Source organism: Bombus flavifrons, chromosome 14, assembly GCF_040668555.2.
Source record: "Bombus flavifrons isolate JBK064 chromosome 14, iyBomFlav1_principal, whole genome shotgun sequence".
Classification (NCBI taxonomy): Eukaryota; Metazoa; Arthropoda; class Insecta; order Hymenoptera; family Apidae; genus Bombus; species Bombus flavifrons.
Window position 1 is genome coordinate 8,420,046 of NC_138455.1, and position 27,856 is coordinate 8,447,901.

The 27,856-nt window shown below is 32.8% G+C and overlaps 6 protein-coding genes across 9 annotated transcripts; 5 read left to right on the forward strand and 1 right to left on the reverse strand.

Annotated features, from left to right (window-relative positions):
• The first annotated feature begins 44 nt into the window (after window positions 1-44).
• LOC138186606 (large ribosomal subunit protein eL22) lies at window positions 45-1,283 on the forward strand. The gene is made up of 4 exons (XM_069126647.1): window positions 45-192; window positions 457-597; window positions 800-921; window positions 1,063-1,283. The coding sequence occupies exons 1-4, from the start codon at window positions 184-186 to the stop codon at window positions 1,208-1,210; spliced, it is 420 nt and encodes a 139-aa protein (XP_068982748.1). The 5' UTR covers window positions 45-183; the 3' UTR covers window positions 1,211-1,283.
• A 637-nt stretch (window positions 1,284-1,920) lies between these two features.
• Window positions 1,921-4,137, forward strand: Atg8a (GABA type A receptor-associated protein autophagy-related 8a). The gene is made up of 3 exons (XM_069126650.1): window positions 1,921-2,377; window positions 3,120-3,317; window positions 3,400-4,137. The coding sequence occupies exons 1-3, from the start codon at window positions 2,288-2,290 to the stop codon at window positions 3,463-3,465; spliced, it is 354 nt and encodes a 117-aa protein (XP_068982751.1). The 5' UTR covers window positions 1,921-2,287; the 3' UTR covers window positions 3,466-4,137.
• Window positions 4,138-4,254: 117 nt separating this feature from the next.
• Amt (Ammonium transporter) lies at window positions 4,255-6,660 on the forward strand. The gene is made up of 11 exons (XM_069126651.1): window positions 4,255-4,521; window positions 4,578-4,863; window positions 4,925-5,082; window positions 5,150-5,261; window positions 5,340-5,545; window positions 5,624-5,755; window positions 5,836-5,931; window positions 5,997-6,085; window positions 6,168-6,257; window positions 6,350-6,437; window positions 6,500-6,660. The coding sequence occupies exons 1-11, from the start codon at window positions 4,383-4,385 to the stop codon at window positions 6,658-6,660; spliced, it is 1,557 nt and encodes a 518-aa protein (XP_068982752.1). The 5' UTR covers window positions 4,255-4,382.
• Orc4 (origin recognition complex subunit 4) lies at window positions 6,252-9,581 on the reverse strand. The gene is made up of 6 exons (XM_069126633.1): window positions 9,441-9,581; window positions 8,984-9,219; window positions 8,577-8,903; window positions 8,008-8,505; window positions 7,788-7,940; window positions 6,252-7,693 (listed from the first exon to the last, which is right to left on the reverse strand). Exons 2-6 carry the CDS (start codon window positions 9,197-9,199, stop codon window positions 7,532-7,534), a joined length of 1,356 nt encoding a protein of 451 aa, XP_068982734.1. The 5' UTR covers window positions 9,200-9,219; window positions 9,441-9,581; the 3' UTR covers window positions 6,252-7,531.
• mdlc (RING finger protein mdlc) lies at window positions 9,582-11,085 on the forward strand. Its single transcript, XM_069126636.1, has 6 exons — window positions 9,582-9,717; window positions 9,860-9,933; window positions 10,052-10,255; window positions 10,329-10,545; window positions 10,628-10,820; window positions 10,889-11,085. The coding sequence occupies exons 1-6, from the start codon at window positions 9,606-9,608 to the stop codon at window positions 11,064-11,066; spliced, it is 978 nt and encodes a 325-aa protein (XP_068982737.1). The 5' UTR covers window positions 9,582-9,605; the 3' UTR covers window positions 11,067-11,085.
• Window positions 11,086-11,486: 401 nt separating this feature from the next.
• On the forward strand, window positions 11,487-27,856 carry LOC138186595 (synaptic vesicle glycoprotein 2B). Of its 4 annotated transcripts, none has more exons than XM_069126624.1 (11): window positions 11,487-12,454; window positions 16,536-16,818; window positions 18,004-18,151; window positions 18,226-18,406; window positions 18,493-18,814; window positions 18,913-19,071; window positions 19,142-19,230; window positions 22,383-22,547; window positions 22,617-22,736; window positions 22,814-23,197; window positions 23,287-27,856. In XM_069126624.1, exons 2-11 carry the CDS (start codon window positions 16,552-16,554, stop codon window positions 23,465-23,467), a joined length of 2,016 nt encoding a protein of 671 aa, XP_068982725.1. In that variant the 5' UTR covers window positions 11,487-12,454; window positions 16,536-16,551; the 3' UTR covers window positions 23,468-27,856. The 4 variants fall into 4 exon arrangements, with proteins under 4 accessions (XP_068982725.1, XP_068982724.1, XP_068982726.1 ...); XM_069126623.1 differs by lacking the exon at window positions 11,487-12,454 and adding an exon at window positions 13,388-13,620; XM_069126625.1 differs by lacking the exon at window positions 11,487-12,454 and adding an exon at window positions 13,389-13,709.

The window sequence follows — 27,856 nt, forward strand, 5'->3', positions numbered from 1 at the left end:
CTGTGATCGAGAGATAAACAACACAATCGAATAAAAAATATTAAGGACAATTTTTTTTTTTTTTTTTTAGAACGTTTATCTAACCTCGAGGTTCCATTTGGAGCTGCTACGTTCATGACAGTAATGAAATGACCGTAGCGCCGCGTAGCGGTATATTCTTCCATTTGTCGACCATTTGTAAACATGTCTCCAGTAAGTTTCCTCCTCTCGAAAAATATAAAAATAATTCGAAAACATTTAAAAATTTGCTAAAACTTCGTAGAACATATAAAATAGTGTGCTGTGACCTTTCATCATAATACAATTTTATTTACATTTTCGAAAAGATTACAAAGATATCGTTGGATATTGTAAACTTCCAACATAGACGTCTATCAGAGGCTAGCACATGTATCCACAACAAGCGTAATTTTTTAATTAAAAGAATTTTAAAATGAGGAATTATATATTTTTCAGCCAACGGCAAAGAAGTCTAAGGGACCGACCATAAAAAAGCAGGCCCTTCGGGGTAAGGGTCAAAAGAAGAAGGTATCCCTTAAATTCACTATTGACTGTACTCATCCGGCAGAAGATAACATTATGGATGTAGCCAATTTTGTGAGTTTTCTTTAATTTTGTTCTCTATTTTTCACATTTTAATTCTTTCCTGAGATTCTTGGTATTTTTTTAATTCTAATCTCTATGTAAATTTTAATTATTCAGTGTGATCTTAACCTTATATTAACTTCACATTATCAGAGATGATAGGAATATTAAAATTTATAACGTTATGTGTAAGTAATGTTGTTCTTTTTTATAGGAAAAATATCTGCATGAAAGAATTAAGGTTGCAGGGAAGACAAACAATTTTGGTAACAGTGTAACCTTGGAAAGGGATAAGATGAAACTATCTGTTAATAGTGATACTGACTTCTCAAAGCGGTGAGTATTGTCCAGTATTTAAGAACAATACTTGTAATTTAAAAAACCAACTTTTTATTAACATTAATGATTTGTGGGTTTTGCATTATATTCTTACAAAATAACTGATATTTGCACTAATTTAATAACATGTCTATATAGATACCTTAAATATTTGACAAAAAAATATTTGAAAAAGAATAAACTGCGTGATTGGCTACGTGTTGTGTCAAAAGATAAAGAAACCTACGAGTTAAGGTACTTCCAAATTAACAGCCAAGAGGATGATGACGAAGAAGATGCAGAATAAAGTTTACTTTAATTCTATATGCAATTACAGAATTATCTGTACATATTTCTACAAATAAATAAAACAAAAAGTTTGTATTGCATTTTTTTAAAAATATAAAATCGTACCATTCCTCAATTTCTCCGAAATTAATTTAATTCGACTTTATGAGTGCATTGAAAATCAATTAATTGGAAATCGCACGTAATGTATACAATAAATCACGTATTCAATTATCAAAAAGGAAAAAAGAACTAAATTTATCATTACGTATGCGTTATAAATTCTTCATAATGTTGAGAATAAAAGATGCGTCACCAAACGCGTAGTAGTGAAAAACATGTCACTCTTTATTATTAACAGGCTCGTATCTATTTAAGGTTCAACTAGATCCCAGACAATTTGAATACTTTTGTTATCGGAAAATTTTAATTTTTTCATACAATTAATCTCCTAACTATAATTATAGTCAACGTTAATTCTAAAAGGAAGATACAAATTGTGAAAAGAATGAAAGATATAATTAAACAAATAATGTTACAAGTAATGAAGTTCCGCGAGAAACCGTCTTTTTTTTTCAAATACAGATGTTTGTACAAATGAACGAGAAATTTACTCGCAAATTTCGACAGTCCGATAATAAATTAATATCATCGTTTCGTTTTGAATGAATATCAAACGCTATCGTATAAAAGGAAAATTTCGTAGAGACGGTCCTGTTTTATGTATTAAACGGATCATTGAAATCATTCTCTGTCTCACTGAATAGACATTGCGATAACACGTCAGAACTCACACAACTTAAATATACAAATTGCTAAGAGATATCGTCCAATTTCTAGATATATCTTTCGTCGAGTTTTCCAGTAGAAACCAGGGGACTATTTCACGTCCGCGTAGAGTGGAAAAGCAAATTGCAGTGCGCAGTGTAACTGACGCACGGTGATTGTTGTGACAGAAGTGGAGAAGAATATCATCGTATCGTCGTATTTGCAGTTCAGAATCATCGTATGAGTCGATAGAAAGAAGATTTCGATAACCCTAGAGAAGAAACGATTTTATTAAAGTGCACGGGTCTCGTGCAAACGTGCGAGAACGATGAAGTTTCATTACAAGGAGAAACACTCTTTTGAAAGAAGGAAGGTCGAGGGTGAAAAAATTCGACGAAAATATCCCGAAAGGGTTCCCGTGAGTATCCCCGCTCGAAAAAGTTAACCATTTGGTCAATGGAAACAAATTTATTTCCCTTCTAATACAGACAGATTGCATCATTTTGAAAAACCATTAATTCATCGTGATTAAGATTATTCTTTTACGAGCAACTAGACTACTGTAATTCGTCGCTAATCGATTCGTTCCGTATCCCGAGAATTTCCTGGTCTGAAATGAACCAAGGTCGACTTTCTACGTTGTAAACTCTTTTATTTCGAGACGAAATATTTTTTCGCTTAATCAGGACGCTAACGATTAAATTCACCATTCGTGTTGAATTTCTTTGTGCACTCGCCTTACAATTGCTCAAGTCTATTGATCGTACTACGCTCTTACTTATAATTTTCAAATGATAAAAATCAAACGAAAGGGAAAGTATTTTCCCCATTTCGCCATTTCCCTGAAATTTTTACATGTCGACAAACTTCGTTTACACGCATAGAACGAACATTGAAAATGTAGACCAACTGTTGTTACTTTGAAAACTTAGGTAAATGTCAAATTTATGTGATATCAAATATGGATTTAAGAATGGCTTCTTATCTTGACAATGGGCCAAAGTTTGAAACATTTTCTAATTCTAATAATGATAATGGTGGGATGAATGGAGATTTTCCTTTTATTAAAATATAACTGAATTTGCAATTAAAATTAATGATTTACACATTTCATTGTATTATTTCGTAAATGATATTGATAAAAAATTTATATTTCCTAGGTTATCGTTGAGAAGGCTCCAAAAGCTAAAATTAGTGATTTGGATAAACAAAAATATCTAGTACCATCTGATTTGACTGTGGGACAATTTTACTTTTTAATCCGTAAACGAATTCACTTACGTCCAGAAGATGCTCTCTTCTTCTTTGTGAACAACATTATTCCTCCAACAAGTGCTACCATGGGATCTCTTTATGCGGTAATTATATAATTCAAAATTCATTCTAGACATAGATAAACATTTATTACATTTGTAATATTGTGATTTGTATTTTTCGTAGGAACATCATGAAGAAGATTTTTTCCTCTATATAGCATACAGCGATGAGAATGTGTATGGACACTAATTCACAAATATAAAGAAGACAACATCCAAACAAAAGAGCAGACAGAAATTTGCCATCTACAATAACGTAGTCCTTTTAGAAGCTTTTGGAAGTGTTAACAAAATTACATCTTTCAATTATTTTAAATGAAAATTAAAATTCTAGCACTGTATACTAATTTAAGCTTGCTTCCTTAAGATAAATTGGACGCGTTCATCTGCCAAATGTACGAACGTTGTACTTTTTTGATTCCATCACTCACCGCTAATTGAAGAAGTTTAGGGATTCAGGATGTAAAGATCATAGTTATATGATTTTTTTAATACATAAAAAATTGAAAAATCATTAAAAACGAAAAACTTTCTTCATATTAAGGAAAATAATTAATTTCATAATTGTTATAAAAATATATTTACATGCTTTAACAATTATTTAAAAGTTACTAATATTTAGAATGGTCTTATGATAAATTCATAATTCTGTGTAGTTGTTTTATGTGACATAATTTTTTCTTATTTAGGCTGGTATTATATTTGCATGTTTCATTATAATTTGACCATAATAAAAAAAAAATAAATGAAAAGAACTTGCTGAACATATGGTGAAGTGAAAATTTGTTATAATAATGAATAATGTAATGTAACAGTAAATTTGTTGGCTGGATGTGGGTCAATAAAAAAATTATAAAAGTAAGTTTTGTTAATACATAATTGTTTCCCTATCGAAAAAATTCATCCATTTTGACAGTATGAAAGTACAAATTCACGATATCAGGAAAAAACGATTGAAACCGCAACTCGTTCATAGTTAATATGTTTTCGTCGCAGTTCGTTCATTTTTAACATGTTTTTCTCTGAAGTACTGCATTCTGGGACGGTCAAATAGAAAATAACATCTAGTTAATGCCATTCTCTTGGTGAGAGAAGTCTTGAACTAATATGGAAATGGGAAATTATGAAACAAATATTACAAACACTTCAACTGTAAAAAGATATTTGGCTTCTGCATATGATTTGAATCAAGAAGATAGTAATTGGATTGTGACGAATTCCTTTATAATTTTCACTATGCAAACGGGTAAAGTTCTAGATTAAAACACAAGAAATATAAAGTTTAATTTTTTGTTTATTCAGGTTTTGGTATGTTAGAATCTGGGTGTGTCTCTTTAAAAAATGAAGTCAACATTATGATGAAGAATGTGGTTGACATAGTACTCGGCGGTTTAACTTATTGGGCATTTGGTTTCGCAACGAGTTTCGGAACAAGCAAGTTTAATAATCCTTTTATTGGCATTGGAGAATTTTTAATAGATCCTTCAATAGAAGACGCATTGATGGGTCCAAAGTGTGCTGCATTTTTATTCCAATTAAGCTTTGCAACCACTTCAACAACCATTGTTAGTGGTGCCATGGCTGAACGGTAATTATATAAAATAATCTATAAAGCTTTTTAACTCTAATTGAATATTACATGATTACAGATGCAATTTCAAAGCATACTGTTTATTTTCCTTTTTAAATACAATTGTATACTGCATACCAGCAGGATGGATATGGGGTGATCAAGGTTTCTTGAAAAAAATGGGTGCTGTTGATATTGCTGGTTCTGGGGTAGTGCATCTTGTTGGTGGTACCTCTGGTAAAGTATTAATATCTTCTTTTGAGATAACTTGTTAATCAATACCTAAGATATTAATTTATGATAGCACTTGCTTGTGCCCTTATGTTGGGACCAAGGGTAGGCAGATATGACAATGGAATTGATCCATTGCCTCTCGGATGTCCAGTCAATGCTATCATGGGCTTATTTGTACTTTGGTAAAATAAATAATTAGTTGTTGCCTATTTACAAATTTGGATTATCAGATATATATTAATATACAAAAATTGTATAAGGTGGGGCTGGTTAGCATTTAACAGTGGTAGCACATATGGTGTCAGTGGACAACGATGGCAATATGCAGCTAAAGCAGCAGTTTGCACTATGCTAGCAAGTATGGGGGGTGGTTTAGTTGGGCTAGGCTTCAGCTTAAATGGCCCAGATAAGATTGACATTCTAAGTCAAATAAATGGCATTCTTGGTTCACTGGTTGCAATTACAGGTGAATTTCAGTACAAGTACTTATAAGTATTCAATAAGATATTTACTACCTTAACAATAACTTTACAGAGTCAGTTAGGTGGCTGTTTCCTTTTCAGAACCTGGGAGGCCATAATTGTCGGAATGGTTGGTGCTCTTATTACATGTTTTACCATGCCCCTCTTTGACAAAATGCATATTGATGACCCTGTTGGAGCCAGTGCTACACATGGTTTTAGTTTTCCTTTTTAATTTTACTACTTTATTTTCTATTAATTTCTCATTTTATTGACCAGTTTTCCTTTCATGTAGGTGCAAGTGGAATTTGGGGTATTATTGCTATAGGTTTATTTGCAGATAATCCGTATCCTCTTGATACTACCAGTGGAAGAAAAGGATTATTCAAAGGTTTACAACGATAAATTTGTCTTATGAGATGATCAAATTCCACAGAGATATTTTTCTGCTTATAGGAGGAGGAGGATATTTGTTAGGTGTGCAATGTTTAGTAATTTTATGCCTAACACTTTGGAGCTTCACAGTATCTATTATTTTGCTATGGGTAAATTGTATCAAATATTATTCAAAATATGTTTCCTTACTAAAATCTGTAATTTAATTTTTGACGTTTTACATTTTTCTAGTTTATAAATAAAATTATACCAATAAGAATGAGTGTTCATGATGAGCTTCTAGGTGCAGATTTAGTAGAACATAGAATACGACACCCACAGGTTTTTATTATAACTATTACATATATGCTTCATAGCTAAAAAATTGTATACATTATAAAATTGGTTATGCATAGTAGCATTATATCTTTTAGGTAGGAATAAGTAGAGCCATGTCTGCTCTTCGACCAGCTTCACAAAAGCACGAATTAAATAGCGTGCATCCTGTAGGAATTAATCCTGGTAAGATGCATTTGAGTTAAAATATTATTGCTCGATTAATTACGCAAGTTAATTTACAATAGGTCACGATTCGTACATTCAAAAATATAATCGTAAAAATCGTCTGAAGTATGGAAAACAACTTCTACTTGGGAGAAAGTTATCGAAGAGTCCTAAACTAAGTACGATTACCGATACTACATTGACCAATAAAAATAAGCCGAACTTCGCTTGGATAGATTAGTGTTTCCTAATGCTTACCAACATTGTATAACGATAGCAGATTTATTAGAAACATATAAATGTATTCACGTACACGTTATAACGCTTTTACACAGTACTGTTACATCATACAATGTACAGGCAATCTATGATAAATAATTAAACTCTTATATAACTACATGAATGAAAATTATAGATGCTATCATATAGGGAACAATCCTGTTGAAAGATCACAGACACTGTAACTACATAGAATAACCTGATTAATAGCATGGCACCTAAATAGAAGTCTCTTTTATTATAAGTTTCAGATAAAATATTGTTATGAAAAATTATTTGCTGTCTTCATTTATCAAGGACGTAATATTGGACGTTTTTTATGCTATGATAGGCAGGAATTGCTTTTCGAAGACTGTATTACAGAGATGTATTACATAGACATCAAGAAAATAATATCTAATTTTTTCACCTTGTTCGATGTTATTAAATATTAAATCTATATATACTCTTATGCTAATCCCACACTATATAAATGCAAACTACCCTTTTGCCATGATAGCATGTGATCTAATTAGATACCATAGTTGTTTTTAGAAAATGCTTGATATTTTTTTAATAGTAAATACACTAATATGCGTAGTTTCTTATATATGTAAAAACATATACTTTTGAAATGAATACATGTGTAAGACACTTACACAAAATATAGCATAAGAAACAAACTGCTGCTTCTTTAAAATAAATAATTATAGTAAAAAAAATGTGTTTTAAAAAATACAAATCTCATACTTATTCTATAAAATACTCATTTGTTGGTTAAAATTGCAAATGAGTGATGCATTACAAATGCAAAATTCTTTAGCACCTGCAATTTTATAAATAATCCATAATGATTACATGTTAGTTACTGCCCATTGAGATATCTCTGTTGGTAATCCAGAATAATTTTTTACAGCTTCTATAACTTGTTGTGAGGTGAGTACGAATTTATAATATTGATACTCTTTCTCAACTTTTGAATTCATACCACTCACTGGCAATAAAAACTCCAAATTCTGTGAAAATATGCATAGTTTTGAAAATGATAAGCTACTCGGATAATACAAGAACAACATTGTTTTACTCCTATTTTGTTATTACAACCCTTACCTTAATATGTTCAAATGCTTTCATAATAACAGGCCTTTGAACAGTTTGTATAGAAGAATTTTGATTAGCAAATTTTATATAACGATTATAAATTGCTTCAAAATTAAATGGCTCTCCATCATAAATTTCTGTTTCATGTTTCATTGAAATTATCTAGAATAATAGCATGTTTGTCAGAAATACATCCTATACCAAGGAGGAGAGCAATAAATACACTTACTAAACACATTTCTAATACAGACAACCCCTCAAGCATTAGCACTTTGTCATCTTGAGAAAACATCTTACTTGCTTCTACAAAATCATTTACATCTAGTCTTTGATGCTTCTCTGACAATGTAGAAACAGCTATTGCTAAAAAGTTTCTAAAACTTCTTTCACTAACATCAATTTGGTACAGTCTTTTTAACAGATTCACCATAGTAGTATTACTAACTAAACTTTTTATGTATTCATTCCACACAGATCCAAACTGTGGATCTATTGTACAATCTTCATATTGATATTCTATCCTATTTACATTCTCATCATCAGGAAGACTTAAAAGATGTTGAAAAAGTTCTAAACGATCATCAAAAGCAGATGTTGGTTGTTCTGAAGATGATATGTCTCCAGGGAACAAAAATATTTGTCGATGAGAAAATCTTGATTTAACTCTTTTTTCTAAGAGTTCTATAACATCTAATCTACAAGTCATTCCAATTACACATATGGGTGCCTGAAGAGATGAACATTCAATTGATATTCAACTCAATCCTAAATCAATACAAAACTCTACTTTACACTTACTTGTGCAGATTGAGCAATATCAAACAAGTTATACAACAGAGTTTGATTGTGGTGTTGGCAAAACAAGTCAAACTCATCTAGTATGAAAACAACTGGTTTAGAACGTTTCTTATCACCTGATTTTAAGCAATCAAGCAGAAAAGTTAAATTTTCAGCAAATGAGCCAAAAACTTTATCACCAACCACATTTTCTAATTGCATTTGACGTGTAGCATCTTTCAAAGCCAACCGATCATCAGTATGAACAAGACCATGAAGATTCACTATCAATGCATTCTCTTTAAAACTTTTTACATACGACAATTCTTTTAAAATACTGTTTATCAACTATAAAAAAGTAAAGATCTATATAAAGGAAATACTGAAAAGTGATGATTTTCTAATGAAACTAATAATAGAAAACATACTGTTGTTTTTCCACTACCCCTAGGTCCAATCAACAAAGCAGAATTACTTTCACCCATATCCACTGTTCTTTTTAACAGTTCTAATATATGCATTCTTTCTTTAACGTGATGCCTGAACTTTGTTTCAGGACACATAATCTTACGTTTTAAATATTTCCTGGTTAACAATATCATATTGTCTTGAAAATCAATTGCCATATTTTTTTTCTTATTCATATTAGTTTCTCTAAAACGCGCTAAAAATTTACAGTTAATTTTTAGTTAAATTTCTTTTTCTATAAATTAAGTTATGATGAAACAACAAGTTTCTATTTATGTTATCCATGAAATTATTTTATTCATAATTTCATTTATATTACAGTTTCGTATAGATTTGAGGTAGATTTTGACAATCTACGGCATCTCTGACTAGCCAAATATAACCTATTAATTTTTTAGCGAAAGATGTGTACAATACCTTCAGAACGTACTTATTCAAGGATTTAACTCAGTTAAATAAACTCGTTATCGACTGGTCAAACTGAGAATCGAAATAGTATTTTCACAGATTTTTAAAATATTCGTAAAATATTAAATCTTGAAATTATAGAGACACTTGGACAAAGTTGTTTACAAAACAAATATGGAAGACGCAGAATCTAAAACAGACAAGAAAAACTGCAAGTTTTTATTTAAAAGGAGAAAAATTCGGAGCACTGCAGCTAGAAAACGGAAAACAGCGAATGATGAAGATGGTAAGTACGTTTAAAGAACATCAGATTTATGTCCTAGCGTCCCAATAGATTGTAATTTCATTATATAAACTCGATTAGTATTATCTATAGGTTATGTTCAGTACCCATAAATAATAACATATTTTTCTTAATTTTTAAATAGAGAGTAGCGAAGATGAAACTACAGTGGTCAAAAAGGAAAAGAAACAGGATGATAATAATCCTATGAAACAAAGTGTAAATATCAGATAGAATCATGTAATGGTTGCTTTCAATTATTAGATAAATTATAATGTGTTATGAAATTCAAGTGTTAACAAAAATGGGAACTTGTTGTAAATACAGCATTTTACAGACTAATACGAAGAAATTAAAGGACCAACGGCATATTGATAACAATAGTAGCGATGATGAAAGCGTTACAGTGTCTTACAAGAGTTCTAAAACTCCTATGCCAGCAGGACCAAGCGATCAAGGAGCAACAGCAATTTTAGAAACAGAAACAGAGAAGGACAAAGATGCTCAAGCTCTGTTTGAGAAAGCTCAGAAAATAAATGAAGTAAATAGAAAAATACAATACAAAAATATCCAAGGGTAGAACAATATCATAGAAGACAATCTGTCTGTTTTAGGAATTGGAAGGAAAAGAGGATGATAAGATTTATAGAGGCTTGAATAATTATGCTCAATATTATAAGAAGAAAGATACAGCTGCTGGAAATGCTTCCAGTGGTATGGTTCGCAAAGGACCAATCAGAGCACCATCTAATCTTAGAGCAACTGTTAGGTGGGATTATCAGCCAGACATATGTAAAGATTATAAAGAAACTGGTTTTTGTGGCTTTGGAGGTAAACAGACCGAAAGTCTTTGCTATTAAAACATCTATTATTTACTCTATTATGTACTTATTTCATTCCATTTCAATTTCAGATAGCTGTAAATTTCTTCATGACCGGTCGGATTACAAATTAGGTTGGCAGCTAGAAAGAGAAGCTGCCACAGGAGAATATAATAATAGCGGAGACGAAGATGATAAAAAATACGAAATCGACAGCGACGAAGAAACGTTGCCGTTCAAATGTTTTATTTGCCGAAGTAGTTTTACAGACCCCATCGTTACAAAGTATATATCAAAATTCTATCTTCTAAATCAATTAGATGTAGAATGTGTGAAACGAATTTTTCTTTCAGATGCAAACATTATTTCTGCGAGAAATGTGCTTTAGAACACTACAAGAAAAGTACAAGGTGTTACATATGCAATGTGCAGACGAACGGCGTATTCAATCCAGCCAAGGAGCTAATCACACGGACGAAGATGGAAGAGAAAGCAAAATCTGTTGAAGACGATGAAATTTCTGATGATTAATAAAATATATATTTTTTGACATAGTAATATATATTTCTTACCGAGTGATTGCAATTTTTTATGTATAAATTATAAGCGAAAAAGGATTGATCTTTATGATATATGCCATACTCAGCTAAAAAAAATTTTCTTTCTGTTTAATTTTAAACCCATTCATGAAAAATAATATACTTGAACATTCATGCTTTAAAAAATAATATGTTTCAATATTTTAAAAATAACTGGAGGAAAAAATTGAAAGAAATATATTTATATAAACATAGATAATGGATAGGTCGACAACCCTTGCTAGCAAAGGGTCTAGATTTGGAAGACCTCAGTGTATGAGCCATTCCACAAACACTCGTCGAGTTGACGTCGAACAAGAATCGAGGGGAGGTATAGTGGTGGTTTCGCTATATAGAGCGAAGGTGATTCTAGCTGCTCGTAGTTGTTCCTTCAATCGATACACGCGCAGTGTTGTTTGTCTCATACTGTGGAAATGTTACCGAAGCTACTTGTTTTTTACGGGCATCGAAGAAACGTCTAACACCAGGATGCAAATATTACGAAACCATTCTGACGGGATATTAAACGGGATATTAAAGTTGTAAAACGAATCATTATCGCGAGAAAGGTTCGAGGGGTTCTCGTATCAGCGACTTGCCGTCCTATCATTGATTTCTAAGACATAAACGTCGCGCGCAAAAAAACGGAGGTTTTTAACGTAACATGATTTTTTTATAAATTGACAAATATAATATGAAAGTGTTGATTTTTCATAATTAATTATAGATTCAAAAGATTAAATTAACGTGAATTTTTTCCTGTGGGAGAAATAGAGCTAATATCAATGGCTGAGGCAATGTTACATTAATCAAATACCACGAGATTGTAATTGAATTACAGTCAGTCGAATTCGCGCAAGTGATCCATTTTGAACTAAATGAAATTCGAATTAGACACTAATATTATTTCAACCACCGTTTGGTATCAAGACGTTCCTAGGACACATCATCGTACTATACAGTGATACGAACATGACGAGGAATCGTACTTTACACGCATAATGTTGTGGTATACGCGGTAAACAGCTGTTGTCACAGTTTCTACAGAGACAACTGATACAAAAATACCGATAGCGGCTTCCATTTCAAACCTACGAATATTTTATCGTGCAACCGTGAAGCGAGTGTATATCGCAGGTCCATCGTCTTTAACGAATGAACAATTGGTTTGATCTTATGTAAAATCGATAAGTGGACGATCAACGACCAATGTTTTGGATTCAATGTCATCCGTGTTAATTGTCGTTGCACAGCGGTTAGGAAATCGAGTGATGGAGAAACTAGCCGGTAAAAGGAACGTGCGGAAGGAGTTAAATTTCGCGGAAATCTTCTATTAACCAGGTAATACGACAAAGAGTGCTATACAGTTGAAATGAGTTATTTTAATGTACGAACACCTAGTCGGGTTCTCATTGAAATTTACATACGTAGACATGCATAACAAAAAATATACATCGCGAATTCTGTACACTGTACACGTACAGTGAGTTACAAAATTACTCGAAAATGTTACAAAAGTGTAGAAAATAATAAGAAAACAAAAGAGATTTTAATACTTAGGCATACATAATACGTTTCCTTATTTGGAAATATAGTAATTTGACTCTGATTGTGAGACAACGAACAGAGAATTATTATTGTTATAATAATTTTATACCTATTTCCACGTCGTAAAATCGTTGGTACGCTTTATAAAAGTTATTACTCTGATAAAATGAATGTTTGCTAAAATACACTTTTTGTCTTAGAACTTCACCGTTTTTTTTTTCTATTTAGTATTGATCTTACTATTGTTTCCTAAATAATCATCTCTGATCTCATTTGAGTAAACAAAAAGAATTGGTAATGTTTAAATTCCTAAAACGAGAAATCATGCATAACAATAAGACTTTTGTCACACATTGTGTGAAGATATCTTGTTTATGTCAGAAACGTATAATTGGGTCTAAAATGACCGAAAGAAACATAGCGAAATCAAATATCAAACCTATTACACCATTTCTCAGTTCTCAATCATCCTTAAATCTAATGCTTCAGGTACACTATTTACTAATTTGTGATAATCATAACGATAATTTTCCCACTATTTTGGATTTGTGTGAATAAATTTCTGACTCATTGTATCCCCTAATCACCAATTAAATACGATTACTGTCGACATATTTATCTCTGTGCGTATCATGGCAACTTATGTATGTTGCGCACGGACGACGACGTATCCATGCGAATATTAAAGCAAACCGAGTAGGGTGCTTACAGCAGTCAGAGACTGGCCGCGCGATATCCGACGAGATTCGCGAAATTTTCTGTCATGCGTCATAAGTGCTACAGAAATTCAACGAGTGCTGGTTGGAATACGTCGCCAGGCGGCCACGGCTTCTGTTTTCTATCCGTTGGGTACCAACACGATATTCGCGTAATCGTAACAGTCGACCTTACACTGCTAGAATTCGTGTTAGGAAACATTTGGATGACATTAGTCCGTTCAGCAGAAAATATATGCGTATGTACGTGTACATATCATGTAACAAAGGGGCTTACGATCTAATCTAGGATTTTAAAAAAGAGAAGAAGCTTTTCCATATTTTCTTCATCGGTGAGGAAATTGAACGTTTCATTTAACAAAGTTTTACATTTTTTTTAGAGACCAATTGGAAGCGAATGTTTTTAGAAATATGCCAGAGAAAAATTGCATTTTTATTAATTATTCATCTTAGAAATATTCGTTTTCAAAAAGGTTTTCGAAGAAGAAGTAATGCATTGAATTTAAAATTAGTTTTAACAAAGACAAATACACTTATCGTTTAGTTACTTGATAACTAATAGCTTGTGAAGAATCTTGTTTCGTATTATGAGTCTTGGAGGAGCTTGTTTCATAAAGAATATATCAAAATTTAAAAGCTGTTTTACCGAGTGAAAATACATTTATCGTTTAATTAATAAATAATTAATGGCCTGTGGGGAAAATTGTTTACTAATTGTTGGTGGTAGAAATAAATTGTTTCGGATGGTTTTGTAATACACTTACGTTTAAAATCAGTTTTACCGAAGATAAATACATTGATCGTTGATTGATTATTTGTTAAAGTACAGTATTAAGCACACGCAACAGAACATAAAGGAATTAAAAGAAGAATTTTCAGATGTGTCTCTTAATTTGTTTGAAATCCTTGTATCTGTTTCGTTTTTATGCAATTCACACACGTATAGATAGATATGGCTTGTTTTATCATGAAAGTGTTGACAAATATTTACCTTTCTCGAACATTTCGTAATTTGATTGACAAGTAGTGTTCGTTAACTTCCTACTCCATCGAACGTTTTATTACATAGAATTTCGTAATAGGAATATTTTCTCGTGATAATTGTAACTTGCTAGATGTTTAATAAGCACCAAACATACGGTATCAAACGGTATAAAGGTATAAAAGAATGCTATTATCTGATAAATTTCGAACGATTAAGTATAGGAGAATGAACAAATATCGCGTGTATTATACATATTCCGTATTCTCATTGACGTTTATTACGTGATTGTTCCATGTCTGAACACGATGTAGCACGATCAACGAAAATTATAAATTTATGTCCTGTGTAAGTTTCAACGATGAAAGTTATAGACGATTAGATCTATATACGCGTATGAATATTTTAACTGTCTCGATTTGTAGAACCACTAAAAATAATTCAGTTGGAAAATGATATAAATGTAGCTATAAATGTAACGTGTGATTTTTTAAGTCCACATGATATTATCGAGCTTTGATTTTAATATCGTGGTTGTACGAAAGGAAATTCGAAAATTTGTAACATTTTCTTCTACTTCAGTGAAATGAAGTACTAAAGGTACTAAATTATGGAACATCTTTTCATATCTAAAGTATCTGATTCTACAAAATAATATTTAATTACATATCGTTACTATAAATTAAGTTACCTTGTTTACATTTTTCACGTTACTTACAGTTTTAATTTTTTAATTATTTAATTCTTCACGATGTTCGATCCTTCATTCGTTCGTCACTTATAGGATTACCTTCTTTTTTAAATCCCTCAACTATACTAAAATCAAAAATACGTATTGATATTCCATACATTCAAATTTCTACACTCGCACATTTTGCCAAATGTTTCCCTCTTTTTGTTTCTATCAATTAATCATCTATCGGTGAGGAAAGTGAATGAAAATAAGAGAAGGAGAAGTAAACGCGTGGTAGGGGAGATATATCGCTGTGCTGGAAAAAAGAGATAAGGGGAAAAAAAGCGAGAAAAATGTCAAAGAAGAGATACAAAAGGTTGCGGAAACGTAGACTCCATTATAGTTAACAATGCCCACCTCGTCGACGTTGATGCAAGGTTGACATGTGTAGTTGTGTATATTTAAATAAAGCTACGTGCAGTGCAGACCCTATCAGCGAGCGTTATTCGTAGGCGTGCATCTGATCGACTTGTATGAGTGAACACGAATCGATAAATTAGCGTGTCGACGTATGTGTTTGATGACACGTTCCGAACCCGTCTAACCGTGATAATAAATGCCTACGAAAAATGCATGCTTCGATGCCGACCTTTAATGACGTCGTCATCATTGACGCAGGATCAACATTATTACGTATAAATAAGATTTTTCTAACGTCTTCGAAAGCCTTTCTTTACGTCAGACGAACATCCTTTTAGCACTATGAAACTGTGAAAGTTGTAGTATCTCATTCTTTTATGAATTAACGTGTTTTTCAAAAGAAAGAGGAGGTCCTCCATATTCTATAGAATTATTAATAATTAATTTTAAAAAGAACACCAGGACAACTATTTTCGACGTTAATACTAGTACTAATACGTAGTGATTTTTCGTAGTAATTTTATAGATTTGCAACAATAATTTTTAAGGACCTTTCATGATATTTATTAAGTATATAGGTAAATGTGTTTTCCCTTGCGTTATTTGTATTTTTCCATGCAGACTTGTGGTCATAAGTATTAGGATACCTATTGTTTAAATTCATTGAAAATGAAATTGAAAAATTCAACGAGTGAAAAACATTCAATTATTACTAAACGTCAATAGGTGTTCTAATGCAGTTCTAATAGTGTTCATTTCATTATAACCTTTTGGTACAAGTTTTATACTTTAGCCGCTGATAGATCTAATGTTAATGGTAATCTAGATAAACTGCTGATGTCTATGCATTTACAGAAAACTTTCAATGCAAAATGTATAGAATGCACATAACATATAAAAATATAAATATATCTAAAACATAATATTTATCTGAAATTTTCTGCTTAAATTCCATTTCTTCATTTATGTTCATAAATACCGAAATCAGTCGAAAGCAATCTAAAAACTTGTAATAAATGCTATAATAAATTCATACGTTTGCTGTTGTTTACGTGAAGTAATAGGCCATTGACGATGTTGCAGATGGTTTGTGGCAGTGATGCCCTCGTCGGAGGAGGAAAGCCAGTGGCTCGTTGGCAGCGGGGGTGGACCCGCATCTTCCAGCGGTGGCACGATATCCGGAACTGGAGAACGCACGTTGACCAGTAGAGGAGGATTATACACTGAGGAGATGACGTCTCAATCAACGAATACGAACACCGCAGGTGCGAACGCGGGTTCAGCCGATTCCGCTGAGCATGATCTCATTGACTCAACCACCGATGCAACACTTTTAGCACAGTTTCACGAAGACGCTATCAAACAGGTATATACGATTTTACTTTCACTTTTTCTCATTTACGTTACTTTGAATAATTCGTTGTTCGAACATTGTGAACTTATCCTTTAACGTTTATCGAATCAGATTTATGTTAACCGTATTTTTTCATGATTAATATCGATCTTGTTTCAATATTATCGTAAAGTCCTTGAAGGGAATATAACAATTCGAGAATCATAGTTGGATAATAGCGTCTATGTTGAAATGAAAAATCGAAATCATTTCAAGTGAACATTATGTTGATTATACAATTTCTTATTAAATTCTCGTTTTAAAGTCTTCTTTTCTCGAGAAAGAAGAATCTATGATAGATAAGTTGCATCACTGATTCATAATCTTAGAGTGTCTATCTCCAATTACAAGACATTTAATGCAATTTTGTTCGTACAATATTAAATTAGCGCTGTGTTCACACTTCACTTCACGTATTAACGATAGCAAGCAATCTTATCCATATTGTATGCGATAGAATTAATAAAAAATCACGAAGTTCGAAGAGTTTCGCCACCAATTGCTCTGGAAACTTCTACGTAACTAAAATTTGAATTACAATCGTAAGCATATTGCGATTATCGAAAGATATCGAAGCATCGATTATCGATTAATCAATTTTTAGAATATTTTTTCCAAAGTACGAAGCGTAGTTACAGGCCAATGAGCTCATACAAATTTGAAATCTGTATGTACATTGGCTGCTGCATCTTTTTCGACATATCGAAATAAAATATTAAACTTTGGTTAATCGAACAACAAAAACATAACCTATAGTAAATGGCGTCCTTTTTAGCCAAGTTAATTTCTTTAGCTGTTTAATTACCCTTTCACTGCCAGTGTTTAAAACTTTTTTAAAGTTTCAACATGGATGAAGTTTTAGATGAATCGATTGTAAAGACAAAATATGAGTCGAAAGAGATACCGGGCTATCTGAATGATTTCCCAGTAAATACATTTGTTTTCCATAATTTATTTGGAGGTTACACCTATATTTTAATCAATTGTAGATATTTCAATTTATATATTATTTATGTTATTCAAATGAATTTAATAAACAATAGTACAAAATAACTGCCTATTTATTGTATTGTATTGTACATTGTTTAGTAATATTTATATATTGTCATTTGTGTCATTCCTATATAATTAACTACTAAGATGTTAATTGTTTTTCAGGCTGGTGTTGGTTACTTCCAAGTATTGGCTGCTCTGTGCACAGGCTTGAGTCTTGCAGCAGATACTGTAGAATTTTTTGTTGTACCATATATTTTGCCTAGTGCAGAGGTTGAACTATGTATTGAAGATAATGAAAAAGGATGGCTCAGTTAGTTTTTATTTTTACCACTTCTTACAATGTATGTGCTTCTAGATAAATATCCTCACATCTTTTTATTTTAGGCAATATTACATTAATGGGCCTTGCACTAGGAGGATTATTTTGGGGTGGCTTAGGAGACAGGATTGGTAGACGCAGATCTTTATTGTCTGCAATGTCTGTTCATGCTTTATTTAGTGGTGTAGCCACCTTTATGCCAACTTATGGAACATTTATGTGTGCTAGATTTTGTTCTGCAATTGGGTAAGGAATTCCTATCTTTTTTTTTTTTGTATTTAGGTGTACTTTAAGATTATTTGAAATGAACTGTATATCTTATTTCACTACAGAGTAGGGGGATCTTTACCACTAGCATTTGCATATCTAGCAGAATGTTGTCCAAGATTAAGCAGGAGTAGGTGGATTGGCTTATTAGTGGCAGCAGGAGCACTGGGAGGTGTATATGCAGCTCTTCTAGCATGGGCGGTGGTTCCTACAACTGGAGAAATGGTAGTTCTTGAAAACAAAGAACACTTCAGTGCTTGGCATCGCTTCCTTTTACTTTGTTGTTTACCCGCATTATGCTCTACTATCGGGCTCATTTTCCTACCAGAAAGTACAAGATATTTGGTAGAAGCAGGCAGAGATGTAGAAGCAATGATGGTTTACCAGGTATTTTTTTATATCTATGTATAAGATAAGTATATGTAATAAGAGATAAGCAATGTAATAAGATAAAAAAGATTATTGAAACTGATGCATTTTTTTAGAAAATATACAAAAAGAATACTACACGGAAAGGTGCAACAGGTGCACAATATCAACTTTCTGAATTAGAGCTTCCAACTAAAAGGCCTCGTGGTTTGGCACCTCCATCTCCTACTAATCATACTAGTGTTTTGGCTGATATAATTTATTCTATTGAAGTGGTATGAATATCTGCATATTTTTTTATCTTAAATCTTTGGAAACTAATATTAATTTTTATTGAATTTCTAGTTTTGGAATTCCTTCCTGGAATTATTTGTATCGCCTCATTTGCGCGTCACGATAGTGCTTATAATTATTTGGTCAACCGTATCATTCGGGTATGTATTTTCATTAAACATGTCAGTAATTGTTTGTTTTATAATATTGTAGTATCGTAAATACCTCTGCTAATTCGTTTATCCTCCCCTTGCAACCCCCTTGTCTTTTGTCTTAGCTTCATATCTCTTATCTTAGCCCCACTACGCACATGCTCAGCAACTGCTTGTTTATAATTCGCACCTCAGCAACTGCTTGTTTACAATCCGCACGACACCCCCCAGGCCCCTCGTCCACGATACTACATTCAGCCACACCTGACAATCACATCTGCCCTCAGATGTGCTCATCATCGCTAATTTCACCCACATCGCTTCAACAACATCCCACCATTTTATGTGATCAGTCGCCGTGGAGGTTGTTCGCGGCCCTTCGTGTTCGCCTTCTCGCTGTACCATGTAGCGGTCATTCCGCAAGACTTTCACCACGCGGTACGGCCCAATTCGCTCTTTAGAACTCGCGCTAGGTCTTGTTTGTTCGACTGTACAGTTCGCACGATACTCTGTAGATTCTATCAAAATTTCATCGCAACCGTCCGTGTCATTTCTACCCGACGCTATCGCGGTTATGACCGTTGTAAGTTGTGGTGGAAAGGTCTCTGCTTTTCCACCAAGTCCCATGTATATAACGGCAAGAATTCCGAAAAATAAAGCAAGTATCACTATCAAAATTACAGGCACCATATTGTGGTTATTTCGTATATTTTCCCTATTTGTAGATGATAGTTTAAACATTCTATTCACTGTATTTCGAGATCTGTCGGCGAACGATGTCGTATGCCTGGAACTTGAACTGGACGTTGGATATAACGATCTTAGGGAAGAAAAATGACCATTTGAATCTTTTTCTTTAGATCTGGTAAATTTGATGTAAAAAGCAATGATAGACTTTTTAAGTTAGATAAAGAAGAAGATGGTAAATTAGTAGACCTTGAACTAAATCTCATGGTAAATTCTGATTGAGACTGATCTATTATTTCGTCTTGCTGAATTTCTATATCTACTTTAAACACCTCCGGGAGTCTATTACAATCTTTGTTTTCTATTTTACGAGTAGAAATGTTTCCTTTCTTTATGTTTACTTCGACGGTACTCAAGAAATCTGCGCCAATTATCAACGAATGTTGCATCACGGTATCTGAAACTACATGTATCGTTATAACGTACAACTTATCGTCTATCAGAACATTCGTTGAAAATTCTCCAAGTGTGCAATTTCTTTCGGGACCGATACCGCGAAATTCAACAATTTTCTGACTTAATGTGGGCGCTCCAATTCTCACATACTGATCCGCTCGCATTAAGGTTAGTTCGCTACCGGTGTCTATCAGCGCGCTCAATTCGAAATTTCCGATCTTAACGTCTTTACGTCTTTACCACGCTTCGTCTATAATAATCGCCACGCACTAGAAACAACTTTATGGGACTCGCTCAGGTTGTCACACTTCGATGCGATGTGTCCGTATCCTCTACACTTAAAGCACTTAGGTCCTCTCGACCTATTCGGACATTCTGCACACTCGTGTTCTTCGTCACCGCAATTGTAACATCTCGTCTTCTTCACATTTCCAGATTGACTGGGCTTCTTGTTCTTCTTAGTTTTGGCCAGCTTCACAGTCGATTTTGCTCTGCGACACTTCTGTTCCTCGTACATAACTAACCTTTTCCTTAACTCTTTGATGGATGCAGCACCGTACAGTGTAGATCTATTGCTTTCTTCATCTACTATTCCGTCTACAATGTATTCCACTTTCGCCTCCTCTTCCATATCAACATGGTTGGCTATTTCAAGCATGCGGTACACATAAGCCAGGCATGGCTACACATAAGTCATTTTTTGTTTCACTCAGTCTCTGATGCACTTGTCGACTATTAATCTTTTTAGAGAATTCTTTAATCAGTCCTCTCTTCAGCTCATGCCAAGTCCTGGCATGGCACTCGAAGCTCGCAAATATTTTCGCCGATCCTTTTAGCAGTCTTCTCGTATAGATTGTCTTCTGTCCCTCCGACCACATGCACGTATCCACTATTTCCTCGAACAACTCGAACCATCGCTCGACATTTTCGCCTTTATCACCACTGAACGACTCTAATGCGTCTTCAACGTCTTTAAAGCTCAATGTCGAACCAACGCGTGCCTCTCGATAGCAGTCGTCACAAGTCTTGGTGACGATGTATCGTTGCTTTTCATGGCCGCCTGTAACCGCGCTCTTAGTTCGGTTTTTTCCCCCCGTCGTTCCTAGTCCCAAACTGGCGAGACGCGCTCTCAACTTTTTCGTCTTCAACTTCTCGAGATTTTGCTTTTCATCTCGATCACGATCAGCTCTCTGTACTCTCTGTAAGTCTTGTTGGTCAGTCAACCCTTCATCACCCGTCGATCCCTTAGGATTCGATTGTCCAGCCCTACACACTCGATCCAGCTTGGCAATCAACACTGACCTCGCACCAGATATAAACAAATTCATTTGTGCGAGCTTACTCCTTGATTCCTCCAGCGTCAACTCCTCGTCTCTTGACAATCGTTCATCTATTCATATATATATATATATATGAATATATATAATATATATAATATATAGAATATATATAATATATATGAACATATATATATATATATATATATATATATATATATATATATATATATATATATATATATATGTTCATATATATTCGTTCTACACGAATAGTTCTTTTAAACGTCTCGTTTTCTGTCTTGTTCAATCCCGGCACGAGGCCTCAATTGTAATATCGTAAATAGTTATGATTAGTTTATTAATGATAAGTGGATTAAACAGATGTTAATTAAACAGAAAACAATGGTTATTAAACATGAACTAATTGCAACAAACGTATAATAATTAAAACAACTAGATAATTAACTAACAATTCGTCAACGCAAATTCAACTTTCTCTTAATAACGCTAACAACACTATCTCGACAACACAATCCGCACTCTCTGACTTCTCAACTCATACTGCTGTTAATTCGTTTATCGTCCCCTAGCAACCCCTTGTCTTTTGTCTTAGCCTCATATCTCTTGTCTTAGCCCCACTATGCACATGCTCAGCAACCGCTTGTTTATAATTCGCACCTCAGCAACCCCTTGTTTACAATATCATACTACGATACTACAATATCATGATTACTTTAGACTATATGGCCTTATGGTGTGGTGTCCTGAATATCTCAAACTTATACGCGCCACGGAATATAAAGCTCACACAATAAAAATTTTCGGGAAAGAATATAAAAATCAAACATTCAATGGCTCTTTAGAGAATTGTCAATACAAAGATTCGACATTTTTAAATTGCAAGTAAGTAGTTATGAAAAAAGTTTGTGAAATAATATTGAACTAAATTGTATATGAGCATTTGTGTTTCAGATTCACTAAAATGGTATTCAGTCACGTAGATTTCGATAATTGTACTTTTCAATCTGTAGAATTCAGTAGCATAAAGTCTAGTAAAACTCATTTTACAGACAGTGTTATTGTACACTCGAAGTATGTATTCAGAACGTTACTATTTAACAACAGTACTCCTTTCTTGATATAAAATAATGATTGTCTATGGCTTTTAGATTTGTAGATACAGATCTATCCGCACAAGTCTTTACGAGATGTAAGTTGGAAAATAATACGGAATTAAGTTTAAGCGGTCCCTGCCCGACTCTCGATTTGGATTATAACATTTACATAGAAGAAGCTTTACATGGTCATCTCGTTGCTCAATTGGCCTTCGTGCCTGCTGCTGTTTTAGCAGGATTAGCACTCACTGTGCTTGAACGGCCAAAAATGATTGGTATTTCATTATTCCTCTCATCAGTAGCTGCTCTGTGTTTAATTCTAGTGGGCACAAATAGTTCTGCAGTGCTTGGCTTCGAAGGTGGTTTTATGGCAGTGTTTGCTATTGCTTGGACGTCTCTTACCTTGGTTACAGTTGAGAGCTTCCCTACTCATTTAAGGTAAATTTCGTTTTGATTATTATTTCATTCAAATAAAATATATATCTAAATAAAAAATGAACTAATAGTAAGATATATCGATTTTATAGGTGTACTGGTTTCGGTTTTGTAGCAGGTGTTATAAGGCTATGTGGTTTAATAGGAACTACAACTTATAAAACTTTAGTTGGCGCACCTCTAGTTGCGCCTGCACTGTTAACTGCATTACCGTTATTAGTAGCTAGTGTCGCAACATTCAAATTGCCTCACACCCATACAGTTTTTTTATAAGGATTGCGAGTAAGTGGGAAAAACGCAAATGCCGTATAAAAGACGTTTTTAATTTGTATTTTAATGGATCACTTGTGAACTGCGCTAATGTTTTTATTCAATATTTTCACATGATACGGAAAATCTCGTGATTCGTTATGAAATCCAAAAGTTCGGTTTCTATCAGAAACGCTTGGACGAAAATTATATAAGGTGAAACGTCCTGGACAAGTGCAAACTTTTGAATTTGCATATTTAACAACTAATGGTTTTCTTTTGAAGTGCGCCTTCGTACAAAGTGACATATCCTAAACTAGTAAATGGAACGATAAATTGTGGTTTACACAAATATTTGAGTATTTAAAGCGCACAGATGTTAAAGAGTAGCCGTCTCGTACGCTAGGATATGGACTTTCTACAAGATTTTAATACATGTGTTTTAAGCGATGACGAAGGTTATTGTTATAGCAGAAAGATCTTAGGAAAAAAGACAAAGGACGTACGGAGATTTAATATTTAAATCATGTTACATGAAACCTCATGTAGATCTTGTATTCCGAGATTTCACTCCATCTAATTTCAAAGCCATTATACGACTCATTTTCTATAGAAAAGAAGTCGTAAGATGCACATATGTTTATAAAGCTATTTTAATAAGGCAATAGCCATGAAACGTGTCAATTGTAATGGATGTTAAGAGTGGAAGTTGTCATCCATACTGATACGTCAACACATAACAAGAAAATTAAACACTAAATAATTTTGCTTACTAAAAATGCATTTGAATATTCAGAATAGAAAAATATGGAATGTTATTCATAGTGCATAGATCTTACTTTTGTTTATAATTAGATTAGAGAGATTATGCATGATCCCAAAATTATTACATTCTAAGCAATTCGATCGAGGAAGTTTGCCAAGGACAGTATCGTGGAAATTTTTATATTTACTATTGCTGTATACGCTTTTGCCATTTGAGAAATTAAATATATATGTATACATATATATTCTAAGGAGGTAGATAGGGAACCTCAAATCAAATAATATTAAATTCTTTCTACTGTAAAGGGAAAATAATCGAAGAAAGACATATTCGGTACTTTTGCTTTTCAACAAGATCAAGCAGCTTACATTCACTCTAGACGCTAGACTCGGCTAAGAGGCATTATCCATGTAATTCATGTAAATGCTGCCGTTCGAATCTTAAATTCCCTCAAACTGAAGACTTTGAACTCGAGAGATAGAAGCTTTAGCTTCGTTTATTATAAATCCGAGAGATTATCGCCTCTAGTCAACTTTTAATCATCTTTAAGCTTACAAAATACGAATAAACTATAAAAAGAAAAATGCGTCAATCTTTCTAACACTTGTAACCGAAGTAGATGACATTATTTTCTACAAAATCATGAATGTACACTGATATCATCTTAATTGTAAAGATCGCTAATTACGTTTTGCAAATACTTGGCTAGAATTTTACTGTCATTGCGGGAAAGAGACCGTGATGACATGCCAAAGCTGAAAAAAATACTGGTTCCTCAGAACGGATAACTATTTTTAGGCAATAAGAACATAAAATAAGTTTTATGACTATTGAGATATCTCAATCTTATCGAAACTTAAAATATATTACTAAATATTTAAGGAAGTTTATTAGTGAGATAAATACAAACTGCTGTTGGCAAACTTAATCATATAAAAATCTACGTCCCATCATGGTTAGTGAATTTTTCATATCAAATTGTTGGCATCTAATTTAAAAACACCAAAAAAAAAAAGATGTTAATGTTATGAATCAAGCGCTATAGCTATATCGTCATTTAACAAGAAGTAGAAACGTGCGCAAATTAAAATTGTTTTATTACTCGCACAAGTTTTCGTATAACAACTCTATCTTTTATCACGAAGCAACAACGTGGTAATTTTAGTGTCTACAAGTACTGCTGCTCGTTCCTACTTCCGCAAATTGTATTTGTGAACTTAACAGTGAAACAAGCCTGTGCTGGCATTGCAGTGCATAAAATTAATTACTCGTATGAATAGAATAATTTTTTGCATTTGAAACAGTAGACTTATGTTCATAGAATTAAATGTTTTTAACGTCTTTGATTTTGAGACGATATAATATCAAAGTTAGTAGATTTATAACTGATTATCCTAGAAGGTTTCCAAAGAAATCTTTGTTAAAAAAGCTTGCCAGCACATACGGTTTCATATGATTAAATCTATACTGCTACACTATTAAATTCATCATCGCCCGTAGATAATATATTTTAATCGACATATCACTTATGAACGAGCACTTTAGATTCGTAGGCTTTAATTAGACTATCAACTAAACGTATTTAGAAATGTGTACCAGGAATCGTAATGATGAAATTTCAAGTCGGTAAAATAGCGGTATACGTATACAAGGAAACTGCTAAATAGTCATTGAAAGTTGAGGATTTCTTTTAGCGAATATGATTGATTATCATTACACGGATTGATTATCAGCGGATCGAACAATGTAATTGCGTTAGATTGTGTTTTAACATGGAAAATACTCGTGAAAGTGATTCGAGTGATATTTAGTGCAATGTTGTATCGTTAAGTATAATTATTATTTTTATCTTGTTGGATAACTGCACAAGCATAAACGAATGTTTTCCTTATTTTATTATATATGGAGAACTGACTTTGTGAAAAATTAATTAGTAAGATATCCAGTCTTTTAATTACTGCATTACATTATGCAGAGATATTATATCATCAGTGTACAGTGTTTTCTTCTGTACTCGGTAGTATATTTTACAGTAGATATTTTATCCCCTTATTTTATTTTATACAGACTGAAAATAAGGATCAGTTGATAATCGCCGTATCTTTTGTTTGTTTTTACAACATAGACTGTTTTTTAACTTTTAAATGTGTAATATTTAATTAATTAGAAAGACATAAATATATCGTCCAGTGATAGAAAGGAAGACATTCAAATTCTTCAAGACTTAATTCTGGTTGCGCTTTCTATCAATTTCTACGACATTTTAATAAGCACTTGATTATGTTTCAGAATAAAACAATTGCAATCTTTATTTTCACTTTCCAAAAAAGACATTCATCGTACTAAATTGCAAATTATAATATTTATATGTAGCGCTTTTAATCTATACCTGTTTTGCATAACTCATTAATGTTTTCACAATTGGTTTGTTGGTCGCATATGAACAATTTCAGTCATTATTATGAATGAAAGATAATATCCATCAAATTATGCAACCAGTACTTAAAAAAAGTAAATTACAATACACTATTTGCTAATACCTTGACTCATTAAGAAATATTAATTTGAAACAGTAGCGAGAGTATTACGTGCTAGAACATCTGTTTGAACACTTATATAGAACATTCAGTCGATTTAATAGAGACTGTTAATTATAAGATAGACTCAAAATAATGAAGTAACTTTTCCCTTAAACATTTGAGCAATTGTATTAAAATTTATTCTTTTTCTATGCTTTAGTACATTCACAAAACAGAAACAATTCTTTCCTTTTTTAGTACGAGTAAAAGTATTTAATTTTTTGTATACGAAACATTCTAATATTTGAATTGCTGTTTTGGAAATTACACGGACCTAAGTTGGAGAAGTCATTTGCATATTTTTTAAAGACATTTCTGATAGTTTCTGCGACAGTGGCTGCGATTTTTTGAGTAGCTTTTTTTCGAGGGACCCAACAACAGAATGTAATAGAATAGAATGACTCGATGCTTTGTACGAGATACGTATGCGGAATTAATAATGAATCGATTAATTGGTATTACAGCAATACATATGTAAAAAAGAAAAAAAAACAATTGTTGAAACGGTCGCAATTATAGTTTAAAGTATATATATATTTATCTCGCAATACTTTTAGAACACTCATTTTACGACAAAAATTTGTATATAATTTGTAAGAAAAAAATCGACATGCTCTTGCAAATTTCATGGCAATATGTAGTAAATTATTCGTAATATTAACTGTCATAATAATTATCATTGTTATTAATGTCATGTATGGCTCAGGCACTTCAATTCAATTCGATCTCTCGAATCAACATAACTTGCATAATTAAAAAAAGGACATCAGGTTTCGAGAGAACTTCAATATTATTTTTTTTTATAATATCGACGAACATAGATATGTTTAGAATTATTTAAAGGAATCATAAAGGAAGTATTCGAAAAAAAGATGCGAGCAGTTGCAATTCGAAAATCGAATTGGACAGTATCCAGATACTATGTATGTATATGTATGTCTTTTATTCTACTGTAATTCTATCAGAATTGACCGAAGTATTCAAAAATAGTCGAACATGGAAATCCAAATTCATCATATCCTGTACTCGCTCAGCTTTTTAAGTTAGTAAAAAATATATTTGAAGCGA

What these genes read in the sequence shown, in the direction of transcription:
- LOC138186595 (XM_069126623.1), top strand. An exon ending in AGATTTTGTTCTGCAATTGG is followed by an intron (nt 18,407 to 18,492) that starts GTAAGGAATTCC and finishes ATTTCACTACAG; the next exon opens with AGTAGGGGGATCTTTACCAC. An exon ending in TCGACATTTTTAAATTGCAA is followed by an intron (nt 22,548 to 22,616) that starts GTAAGTAGTTAT and finishes TTTGTGTTTCAG; the next exon opens with ATTCACTAAAATGGTATTCA.
- mdlc (XM_069126636.1), top strand. Translation starts at nt 9,606, where the DNA reads ATGGAAGACGCAGAATCTAAAACAGACAAGAAAAACTGCAAGTTTTTA. An exon ending in AAGCTCAGAAAATAAATGAA is followed by an intron (nt 10,256 to 10,328) that starts GTAAATAGAAAA and finishes TGTCTGTTTTAG; the next exon opens with GAATTGGAAGGAAAAGAGGA. An exon ending in ACAGACCCCATCGTTACAAA is followed by an intron (nt 10,821 to 10,888) that starts GTATATATCAAA and finishes TTTTTCTTTCAG; the next exon opens with ATGCAAACATTATTTCTGCG.
- Atg8a (XM_069126650.1), top strand. Translation starts at nt 2,288, where the DNA reads ATGAAGTTTCATTACAAGGAGAAACACTCTTTTGAAAGAAGGAAGGTC. An exon ending in AATATCCCGAAAGGGTTCCC is followed by an intron (nt 2,378 to 3,119) that starts GTGAGTATCCCC and finishes TATATTTCCTAG; the next exon opens with GTTATCGTTGAGAAGGCTCC. An exon ending in CCATGGGATCTCTTTATGCG is followed by an intron (nt 3,318 to 3,399) that starts GTAATTATATAA and finishes TATTTTTCGTAG; the next exon opens with GAACATCATGAAGAAGATTT.
- LOC138186606 (XM_069126647.1), top strand. An exon ending in TTATGGATGTAGCCAATTTT is followed by an intron (nt 598 to 799) that starts GTGAGTTTTCTT and finishes TCTTTTTTATAG; the next exon opens with GAAAAATATCTGCATGAAAG. An exon ending in GATACTGACTTCTCAAAGCG is followed by an intron (nt 922 to 1,062) that starts GTGAGTATTGTC and finishes ATGTCTATATAG; the next exon opens with ATACCTTAAATATTTGACAA.
- Orc4 (XM_069126633.1), bottom strand. Translation starts at nt 9,199, where the DNA reads ATGAATAAGAAAAAAAATATGGCAATTGATTTTCAAGACAATATGATA. An exon ending in ATATTGCTCAATCTGCACAA is followed by an intron (nt 8,506 to 8,576) that starts GTAAGTGTAAAG and finishes TCATCTCTTCAG; the next exon opens with GCACCCATATGTGTAATTGG. An exon ending in CTGTATTAGAAATGTGTTTA is followed by an intron (nt 7,941 to 8,007) that starts GTAAGTGTATTT and finishes CTATTATTCTAG; the next exon opens with ATAATTTCAATGAAACATGA.
- Amt (XM_069126651.1), top strand. Translation starts at nt 4,383, where the DNA reads ATGGAAATGGGAAATTATGAAACAAATATTACAAACACTTCAACTGTA. An exon ending in ATGGGCTTATTTGTACTTTG is followed by an intron (nt 5,262 to 5,339) that starts GTAAAATAAATA and finishes AAATTGTATAAG; the next exon opens with GTGGGGCTGGTTAGCATTTA. An exon ending in TTCACTGGTTGCAATTACAG is followed by an intron (nt 5,546 to 5,623) that starts GTGAATTTCAGT and finishes AGAGTCAGTTAG; the next exon opens with GTGGCTGTTTCCTTTTCAGA.